Below are 11,529 nucleotides of genomic sequence, written 5' to 3' on the forward strand. Positions count from 1 at the left end.
GACCCCTCACCCACACAAACACAGCATTAAAACAAACATACCTGACATAGAATGGAGGTGAGTAATTCATATCTGAAGCAATCACATCCTGTAAATCACTTAAATCAGATAAAAAAGGCACTTGTGAATACTCTTAAAAGGAAAGGATACAGCCTCAAAGCTCCATTTTGGGTCCCGATGGCCAAGATTTTCTGCACAGGGTCAAATGCCATTGATGAAGGTTGATAGGGGAATCCATGTCGCACAGTCTGGGGATCCATTTACAAAGGGACAACAAAAACAACACACAGGGGTAAGAGAATAATCCCATTTTTAATTCAAACCCTTTTGCTTGCTGTAAATTAAATCATACATTATGCATTCAAATTGGAAAAAGAAACAAGAATACTTCATTGTATATCTCAAAAGTACAAAAGACAGCCTTAAGCCCTAAGGGGAAAAGATTAACTGTTAGAGAAAAGGGCTTTCTAAAGCAGAAACGGCTCAAGCACATTTTGCAATATTTTCAATCTCTATGCAGTTTGCCTCCACGTTCTTCAAATGATTTAGTGTATATTCGGGATACACAGAGATACAGTATAAAGTACATATTCCAGAGTTATATGGTTAGCTGTGAAAATAGTTTTTAAAGAAAGCACTTTTCATGGAGAGCAATATCAAAACCATTCCTGCTTTAATAAAATACGTTTAAAAATGAATCAAAATGCCTAACGCTTGAGTTCGTTTTTCAAAGGAACATTAAACTTGCGGCCTCCGTCTTATGAGGCGTATTTTGTTTTTAAACTGGATAAGATACTAAAGCATATTATGCAATTAATTCTCTTCTCAATAACAAACACCTGCTCTCCTGCAGTAGTGTTGTGTTGTCAGAGCATTGCGGGCTGTGTACCACTGTGCTACAGGCATGGATTTCGCCAGTATAGAGTCTTCTTTTCCATTTAAAAACATTTTAGCCCCTTCATGCACGTCCCTTTTTATTTGCTTTATTAGTGCCAAGACTGTTAAAATAATTATGCTCAATTATTTAGGTTTGCTCTAATCTTTAGACCAGTGATGTGCAGCATCTGTAATCTATTCATGTGCTACGCCTCCCCCCGCCTCGGCTCTATGTTCACCGATGATTGCCATGGAGAGAAACGTCATCAACAGACTCTTCGTATGTTGATACTGTCATGGGGTAATTTAATACGCTCTTATGTAACAAAATCAATCGCCCTAATATGCAGTTTTCTGCTGTTGTTTTTCCCCGACTATAAATACAGTATCAAAAATATCGCAAACAGACTTACATGGAACACAACATTCCCAAATGAGTTACCATTCGGTTCCTTTTAACTGTTAGAACCATCAAGGGCCATCTTGCCATTTTAATCCTTACATTTCGTGATGTTTTTGTTAGTATAAATTTTGTAGTATCTGGAGATTTTATGTAAGTGTAGGAACAACACAAAACGTTAATTTAATCATTTTTATTCCTGGTTGTTGTAATATTGTTTTTTTTGGGGGGGGGTGTTTGCACACATTTTTATACACTAAATTTTGCAAACTATTATAAAGAAACACGCAAATACATTTAGACCATTACCTGTTATTGTTATTACGACTACTTACAGTTTTATTTGAGAGTAAATTTATCTCTGAACCACCTTTCCACAACTGAAATCCTGTGCAATAACGTGGGGATTGTTAGAAACTATATCCCCAAAACGTTTATCTAACGTGTCTGGAATGATATGCAATAATGGTCAGTTTTTGACATTGTATTATTGTGTTATGTTTTGCATTATTACAAATGCTCGATGAATAGGACGGGGCGAGAGAAAGTCTACTCTGCAAAATCATGAAGGTGTAAATAAAGATCAGGAATTCTTTAGAGTAGATTTACTTTTGGCAGGTGTGTACAGGAAAGTTAAACTGAATGCAAAAATGAAAAAGACAGCTCGTCCTATTCAGTGTCAATACACACAATGCGGATGTATTACCCAGCTGTACAGTCCCCGCATAGTGCACTAGCCTCCCATTTTCCAGTGTGCACCTTAATCCCAATAGTCGTTAAAAATAACTAGCTACATACGATTTTTTTAAATTGTGAATGAGTCAGAAGTATTGTGAAAAGAGTACGTTCCCCTTCCTTTACACGTTTTGATTAAAGCTTTTAAATGTTTTCAATGGGTATGAAGTGAGGAAAAGTACTATTTAAATCACTGCCCTATTTCGACTGCATTTGGAGTCGTCTTTTATCCGTAGGCTCTAAAATATGGCAAAACAATACGTTTTCGTTCAAATTTTGAAAGGGTTTATATGCATTTGTCATTTGTAATGCAAAGGCCAGAAAGTAGTGGTGGCATGTGTCAACCACATGACTTAAAGATTCGTATTTCATAGCAGACTTCTGTGTTATATCAGGTTGGGCAAGGAAAGTCAACTACAACCTTTAATCGTTTCAAGTCCCAAATGCAATGACAATGCAACAGTCAACGATTATGTAAAGTTACAGTCAATATCCTTTTATATGTCAGGGTGTAAACGTTGCACTGTAATAATTTAGTAAACATTCTGGACTATATGTGTAGATTAGCTATTTAATCATGACTGTGTATTTCACTAATTTCACATTAATTGCACACGTCAAATATCTGGCTATCCTGCGTGTGCTGTTCAGGCGAATTAAATAGCAGGTATACTAGCAGGGTCGGTTTCACTGCTGTAACACCGTAGTAGTTTGCGGCGCAGTTACTGCTGTTAAATGTATTAATTTCCTCGGAAAGCTTTGACATTAATTTCCCTGGTAGCGTGATACCGAAAGCTAAATTGAAAGGAGAGAGATTTTTGAAATGCAAATGTACCCACACAGTGATTTGTTCTAACACAGTAGAGTAAAACGTCAGATTCCCCACCTTGCAGAGCTGGAAATGCTCGGATTGGAGAGTCTCCTGGATCAAGTCATTCTCCCTGTTTCCAGGTTGAGTAGATGAAGAGGAGGATGAGACCGCCGTCAGGCCATCCAACACCTTCCTGATGTTGAACTTCTTCATTTTTCCCCCACAAAAACACAGAGACGAGGATGGACCACAAAAATGAGCTAAACAGAACCACCAGTTAGACGGACAAGGGGGAAACAGCCACACAGACGCACACTCGCTCTCTTCTATTTTATTCTGTACATCTCACATGTTAAGAGTGTGTTGTCACTGCAGTCTCCATGTCAAATTGTGCGACCGCCACCTTGCAAATTCTGAAAGCCGACGAGCTGCTGGAAAAGTATTTATTTCTGATTTGTCTGTGGCGTGTCGATGCGATCCTCCCTTACTCCGTCTATCTCCTTCTGCGTCTGCTGTTCTGTCTTCGCTCCCCTTCTCTTCCCCCAGCCAACACGGAAACGCAGCTGCGGCGAAGAGCCTGCGCATTCAGAGCAGCACCCGGATGTGTAGCAGAGTCGCTACTGCTGCCTGCTGTCGGAGGGGCTCGTATGCTGCACAAGCGCGTGGAATAGTCCTAGTGCAGGATGTGCTCTATTGCACCTGAAACAGAAGGGGAGGGGATGTGCAGCAGATCACAGAGGAGCAGTACAACTTCAGCTACTAGCCGTACCTATTTTACTTTTAAAACTCAGATTTCTGCAATACCAGCGTCATGAAAATTATCTGTTATTAAGGTCACTAACGCTAACATCTTTAGTAAAGCCTTCTAAAGACATTGCAGTAAAATAAAAACACTTTATTCATAGAATTGTCGTAACTACCTGTACTGTACGTTTAATCCCTTTCTGTTTACCAATACAGGATAGACAATGCAAGAATGCAAGCGCATTAAACTTGCACAAGACGTTGATCATGTAACAAATATAAAATAATATTAATTTAGTCAGGCGTTTAAATTAGGGTTTCTCGGCTAAAACTAAAACACATTGTAAACTTTCTATTTTGTCTATTGAAATGATCAAATTAATTGGTTTCTGTAACAGGCTTTTGTATATAGCTCTTCAAGCATGAACGTTATACTAGGAAGGTTAGAAAATATATAATTGGTTAGTTTTGTTGTTGTAAAGAAAGCAACTCTTATAGTAAATGATTTTGATACTTTTTGGGGCACAATTTGTGGACTTCAGATCCAATTGGAAAACACAAAATAGTGTGTGATTTAAACAAAAATCAAGTAAAGTGTTTACCACAGTGAGAAGGTCATCGTGGAAATAAACAGCAAAAAACATAATCTAAAACTTTGTAGAATTCAAGGGAAACAAACACTGCTATTAGCAATGAAACTGTTATAAATGTGATTATTAACCAGACAACAATGAACAGTTCACATAAAGACAGTAGTTACTTGTTAAGAGAAAAGGGCAGAAATACCTACAACAACATAGTCCAGGTTATATACCTGTATACAGGTATACACATCTACTGTTTTTGATAAGTTATTTCTGCTTCCGATGTTAATGGTTTATAGATAGGCTTTAAAGGTTGGAGGACTAATAATGGAGTGAATGGGATCACATTCTCAAGACTAATTGAAGAACCAAAACATGACGCTGAATTTGACAGTATAAACCTATAGTGGCTGTTCTGACAAAATATTTTTTAGAACAAATCAAATCTGGTAAGAAGCTTTAAAAATGCTTTTCAAAGAACATGGGGGATGAGGAAAAACAGATAGTAGCAGGCTCATCCGTACTTTCACTGACTTCATTAGTTTACTCTTCTTCTTGGCTTTGTATTCACTGTATCAGTTCAGCCCCTTTTCTCATAGTCACATGCCATTTCCTTTAGCTCCTGGTTAACCACTTTTTTACAGCCATCGTCTCAGACATGCAGTAAACCAGACCAGCGACCAAGATAAGCACTGAAAATGCTTCTCTTCATTCGGATTTGAAATTGCCTACCTACCTAGAAAAAAAGTACTATATGTGTTTGTCCTCAAAGCTTTTTCAAAAATGAAATCAGTGGTGGAACCTCACCATAACGTTGTCAGGTGCTTTATAAAATTTCTGTGTTATTAAAAAGGCGTCCGAATGTGCCAGTGGTAACAAGCAGCTACAGAAATTACTGTATGCAGCCTCGTAATCCTGTTCTTAAAAACAGCGATTTCAAAAGCCATCATGCTACTGATCTTGATGACCACTGTCTCTGAGGTCCTAACGGTCTGTTTACAGCTACTGTAGGTTCTAGCATTGTTCACATGTACAAATACTAAATAAAAACAGATCTGAAAAGCCACTTAAAAATTGCCAAAAGTTCATGAAAGTGTAAATGCACTGAAAGAGATCATCACTTCCTAATATATTATGGAAAATCTATACATCATCCTCACCTGAACCTTATCCCAAACTAACATTGGCACTGTAGCAGAGCTGCTCCAGACACTCACTCACAAGGAAGATGTGCAAAAATGCAAAAGGTAGTGTTACATTTCAACCTTCCAGGAGGTCTTCGGGTAATGGAAAGATCCAGAGGTAACCCACCCAAAAACAAGAGAATTGAACCCAGATCCTCAGGGCTATGTGGAAGCAGCACACACCCACCACAACACTGCTACTCCAATTATGGAAAATACTTTTCAAAATGCATTTAAAAAATGCACTATTTTATTTCACCAGTATTATTTCACTTTACACAATATACACAATTCTGTATTATGGTTAATACACCTATTGAATTTCTTATGCATTTGCACACCTGTGTCCCTCTGCTCCCTGCTGTAGTACAGGCTTTCTCAGTCACTGTAGAAGGCTAGTACAACATTCCCTGTAGTGCCCTTTCAAAGAACACTGAGAGATTTGCTAGTCATACCCAGCCACTTTCAAAAGGAATGACTCATCCTGCCCTCCACAGAAAATTATCTTTCACAAAACCAACATTTTAAAAAATAAATTCTGGCCTATGGCAAGGGTGAACTTATCAGCTGGCCCTTCACATCCACAGGAGGGTAATGCAGGAATCAATGGTATAGGGCAAATGCTAAACTGATTTCTAGGTGTATTCCCATATTTCTCAGTGGAAAATATTCTAGGTCAAAGAAAGGCCACACCGTATTTGAGTTCAAGAACAAAATGAGTTAGAGACCCACTGCTGAATGTTAGGTGGACGAGAAATAAAGTATAGTAAGGCTATCTTGCCATATATTGTGTTAGTCACCTGTATGTGTTACATTATAGCTTTTCTGAAACGCCAAATTGCAATTGACCCAGCTCATTCAGAAGCTCTTCCAACAGTCCCCATAGACTGGAGAATTGCTAATGTACTACACATAAGCAAAAGGAGTGAGAAAACTGAACCAAGTAATTGTAGATTACTGAAATGAACCTTTTTAGTCTTGAACAGAAAAGATTACAAGGGGACTTTATACAAGTATGCAAAATCCCAAAGTCAACCCAGAACATTTCTTCTGAATGAACAATGAAACATGAACAAGAGGCGACAAGGGGAAACTAAATGGAAGTGCCTTTAAAACCAGGAACAGATAGCACTTGGCATATATATTTCTATACACAGCTGTTGATTTTTAATCCACTTTTTATCATGTATTTTTTTGTTAATTGAGAAAAGAGGCATGTACCTTGTGCAGCAAACTTTCCAACCAATCATTCTTTGTACTTCCAAAATCTGTCTGAAGTAGAGTTTAAAAAACTAAGAGTTGGAAAAAATTCCAATCCTAGCTGGTGATTCAACACCTGTTTAATAATTTGCTGCGATTCTGCTAAAGAGCAGGTATTTAAACAGGTCATACCCAGTCTCCTTATACTTATGGACATATGATGTTGGCCTTACAGGCCATCAGGGATCACCACCTCAAAATGCAATACTGAATTCAGTGAATTAAGTTAATAGATTTCAATAGATTTGAATGGGTAAAACATAATGCAGCCTTCTGTTTCATGGCCCATCTAGTATTTCCCAATACGACTCACTTTAGGTTGCGGTTTTTGTGCCACGATCAGTTTTTGGGAGCCATTTATTTATAGAAGAAAACCATATAGAGCAACGGATTCCAACTAAATCCTCCTTCTAGAACAGCCTCCTTTTACAAGTCAAAAACAGTTCAATACATTTCAGCAACTCCCCAATTCACAACACCATAGCCACTTTGAGGCTTCAGGTACCACACTGTGCATTCATAATAATGACAAAAGTTACAAAATGCTGCACAATTTAATTGTTTGTTACAGTGGTGGTAGCATCTTCAGAATGTTAACTAAGAAGCCATTTAGCTTCTTCAGGGAATATTTGTGGAATATTTTATGAAGCAAAATACTTCTTAAAATTTCAAACAAGCATGTGGCACTTGCTCCTGAAAATTGTTATAATTAATAATTAATAATAATAATTGCTTACACTTATATAGCGCTTTTTCTGGACACTCCCCTCAAAGCGCTTTACAGGTAATGGGGACTCCCCTCCACCACCACCAATGTGCAGCATCCACCTGGATGATGCGACGGCAGCCATAGTGCGCCAGAACGCTCACCACACATCAGCTATCAGTGGGGAGGAGAGCAGAGTGATGAAGCCAATTCATAGATGGGGATTATTAGGAGGCCATGATTGGTAAGGGCCAATGGGAAATTTGGCCAGGACGCCGGGGTTACACCCCTACACTTTTCGAGAAACGCCCTGGGATTTTTAATGATCACAGAGAGTCAGGACCTCAGTTTTACGTCTCATCTGAATGACGGCGCCTATTTACAGTAGAGTGTCCCCATCACTATACTGGGGCATTAGGACCCACATGGACCGCAGGGTGAGCGCCCCCTGCTGGCCCCACTAACACCTCTTCCAGCAGCAACCTTAGTTTTTCCCAGGAGGTCTCCCATCCAGGTACTGACCAGGCTCACAACTGCTTAGCTTCAGTGGGTTACCTATGTTATATACCTATCTTATAGCTCAACGTTGGTAATGATACAAATCTAGAAAGAGTATAGCCTTACTATACTTTATTTCTCGTCCACCTAACATTAATGTTTATTAATTCACATTTCTTACTAATCTCTTTAGTAAGAAATGTGAATTAATAAACATACATGTACACTTAAAAGTTTTGGAAAAGGAGTTGGAATTTATTGGAGATAATGTAGAAAATCCAATGCATGTTTTTTTGTGTAGAAAAAAACACATTTTATCAAATTTTTTCAATACATTTTTTTACAGCAGTCAGTCAATCCTATTGTCTTGACAAAAGACAGCTGTATGCTCTTGTATTCCATTCTGTGTAGGCTTTGATAAGACTTCAATGTCTATGGAGGCTATTGTGCTAACTAGCGGCTAACTAACTTCAGTGCATCGATGTCTAACATGGGCACAGAAATAACATTTTACTTGAAATATTTAATTACAACAAAATCTTAGATTCTTTAAGGTCCTGTGCTTAATGTAAATATCCCTAAAGCAGAGAAAATTATTTATTTTGAATAATCTGACTAAGGTTATAGTACAAAAGGTGCCACTTCTCTGTGACAGATGCATTTTTCTTGCATAAAGAAAGATTTTCAATCGTTCCTTTTATTTCCAACTATTATGAGAACTTTGCACAGCCCCAAAGACATGTAGGTCAAGACAAGGGGTAAGACACAGTTTTCATCAAGCTAGCTATTGATTTTAGCTAAGGACATGGTTGTATATCTGTGGTCAAAGAAATGTGCAAGTATTATTTTATCTTGTATGCTATATATACTGCACTATGGAGCAAAGGCATCTCTAGATCCAGCTTTGTAAATATTATTATTTACAAAACTGTTTATCATTCTGAGTTGTTTTAAAGAAACACTGTTACACATTGTACATAGCCAAAATCTGCTATCTCCATTTTTTCATTTTCTTTGCTTTCCTCATTTTTAGTACATGATACAACAGTTCTCCCATTACTGTCATACAAGCTATTGGTGGTAGCTTGTACATACTTGGCAGTAAAAAAATAGGTGGTCATAGCGCAGACTGTCATGACCGCCAACCTGCCCAGACCAGCCCCCAAGAGAGCTAACCAGTGCCAACAGCGGGGTGATAATTACAAGTGCAGCCGCATGTGTTAACTCAGTACCAGACACCCTACCGTGCGGCAGGCTGCAGTCTTTAAGCCATTCTAAACCACTTCATGCTGCTCAGTATTGAGTCTACTCGTTGAGAGCTCTACCTGGTGTTTTCTGTACCTCGTATTATTCTGGATTCTGGACTTCCCTTTTGCCTTTCGACTTTGGACCTCACCTCTCGTCTCGGATTGTTTGCCACCAGTGTACTTCCTGGATTTCGACCTACCTTACTCCTTTTGACCACAACCTCGCCTCTTGTTTGGGATTGTTTGCTTCAGTCGTACTTCCTGGATTCTGAATCACCTTTTTCCTTTGGACCATGAACTCGCCTTACGTATTGGATTGTTCGCCTGCCTTGTCATCTACCTACTCCTGCGTCTGCACAGGATCCTCATATCTCTTCATTAGGGATTCCTTACACATTAGGCACACTACACAGCCAGCTAAGTATCAGTTCCTTGATGTAGGGAGATCAAATATCCTTGAGGGTACTGAGAAGTGATATCACTGGAAATGTCTCATCTGCCTTATACAATATGACCTGTAACAGTGGTACAATATAATGCAAATGTATGCACATATCTCTGCCTCTCAAAAAAATAAACATATAGGGAAGCTGTGCAATCTGCACTAGTTCACAAAGACAGTGAGACCCACAGATTAAAAGCTTGGAAGCCTCCAAATGTTTTTAAGACACTTATTTAATTTCCAATCTAAATTTTAATTTGAATATGATATAACTGTGTTTCTAATTTCTTGCTCTTAAATACCTTGCTCTGTGCGGTTATGTTTTTATACCAAATAGTCTATTATTTGCTACTACAGAATAAAAATAAATACACCTTGAATTTCCCTTAAGAAAATGATCAGGATGTGTATTACTGTGGCTTCAGTTTGTAATAATTTATTATGACATTGCATATCACTATTGTCCCCTGCTTGTGCTTTGCATTCCAAATGTTATCTTAACTGATAAGAACTTACTCAACTGCTTACTGTTCTAGACCGACATCTGTAATCAGAATTAACAAGAACTCAGTGGAAAATACTTTTAAAAATCATCAGTTACTGTAATCTATTGTGTAGTGTTGTCCAGGGACAAGAATGGACCCAAATCAGGGCACAGGGCAGCCAAGTTGGGTACCACACCTGCCTGTACACATGACCATCCAGCTTGAGGGCCAAGTACCAGACCTGTGCTGGCGGACAGCTGAGCAGACCAGGACTGAGAATACCAGGGCAGACTGAACAGGCTGGAAGAGTGGCAGGCTGCCAGCCTAGGGAGTGTTAGTGGGGGCCAAGTCTCCAGATCCTGAGACCACGCCAGAGAAATAGAACAGGCAGAGAGAGATACTAGCCGACAGCCTTCAAGGGTGCTGACCAGCCATGCACACTGATTGACAAGGTGCCATTCCAAGCCAGTGAACCATGGAGCTCGGACTGCACCAAGAGGCAATAAACAGGGTTTGAGATCAAGACACAGAGAGGTTAAAGCTGTTGGGATTCAGAGATAGAATGCTGAACTGTAGGGAATCGGAGAAAACATACCAAGATGACAGGCATCCATATCAGGCTGACTGGGATCCAAAACTGCACACCAACATGACAGGAATTGAGAGAGCATATCAGTCTGACATGGGTCTGATGGAGTTTACCAATCTGACCTGGACCCGAGAGAACAAACCAGACCATATTCCAGAGCAGACCAGGTCAGCCAGATTAGGCAGGGAGGCACAGAAACCAGGCTTGAAGGGCTCACCACAATGACAGAATCCTCAGCCCTGTTGGATCCAAGGCTTTATTGAGTGCCACACCTTGCCAGGGTGTGGCTAAAACCCAGTTGCTGGTGCTCCAGGACTCTAGGTGCTCCGTTCCCAAGGCAACTGATGTTGAGACACTGGGAGATGGCAACAAAACCAGCTGACGCAACACTGCTGGCTCAATCCATAGAGCAGCCGCCAGGGAGGACATAACAGTTTGTGCAAAGCTACAATATAAAGTAAAATATTTCCTCTTAAGAACAATTTCTCCCAACTTCATATTAATTTGAATAATAATTCCTTACAAATGTAACTTGGAACTGTTATGAATTAGTGTTTAAAAATAACTTTCCTCAATACTGCTGACAATGGACATTTCAGAGCTTCAGGAACATATCTTCAAATACTCTGTGAAATACATCAGAACAATAGTGCATCAGCAAAGTCACATACAGTACAGTATGAGAAGAGACTATCTAGTTCTATTTCTCTATAGTCCCATAGCGAGTACCGGTTGTACTGTGGAAAAAATCCTGCCCTCCTCCTCCAAGCTTTACAGGGACATCTGGAAAAGATGTTCAAACCTATTTTGGAAAGGAGAAACCCACATAAATCAGGGGAGTTCATGAAAACTCCACATACAGTATATAGGAGCCCTAAGCTAGTACTGAATCCAACATCTTTGAAACAGTAGTGCTAAAAGCCACCCCTTTGTGTCGACACAAAAGCAATTAAATTTATTCGGCAGCG

The 11,529-nt window shown here is 39.3% G+C and overlaps 1 protein-coding gene across 9 annotated transcripts in view; it reads right to left on the reverse strand.

Annotated features, from left to right (window-relative positions):
- The window catches only part of LOC148839504 (syntaxin-binding protein 5), a 203,080-nt gene extending 199,681 nt beyond the window's left edge, over positions 1-3,399 (reverse strand). For all 9 annotated transcript variants that reach the window (XM_088927892.1, XM_088927876.1, XM_088927847.1 and 6 more), the window contains exons 1-2: positions 2,898-3,399; positions 151-248 (exon numbers count right to left, since the gene is read on the reverse strand). In XM_088927892.1, the coding sequence (XP_088784018.1) occupies positions 151-248; positions 2,898-3,035 (236 nt within the window). In that variant the 5' untranslated portion in view covers positions 3,036-3,399. The remainder of the gene's footprint in view (positions 1-150; positions 249-2,897) is intronic.
- Positions 3,400-11,529: the final 8,130 nt, after the last annotated feature.

Source organism: Atractosteus spatula, chromosome 2 (genome assembly GCF_055471065.1).
Source record: "Atractosteus spatula isolate fAtrSpa1 chromosome 2, fAtrSpa1.hap1, whole genome shotgun sequence".
Classification (NCBI taxonomy): Eukaryota; Metazoa; Chordata; class Actinopteri; order Semionotiformes; family Lepisosteidae; genus Atractosteus; species Atractosteus spatula.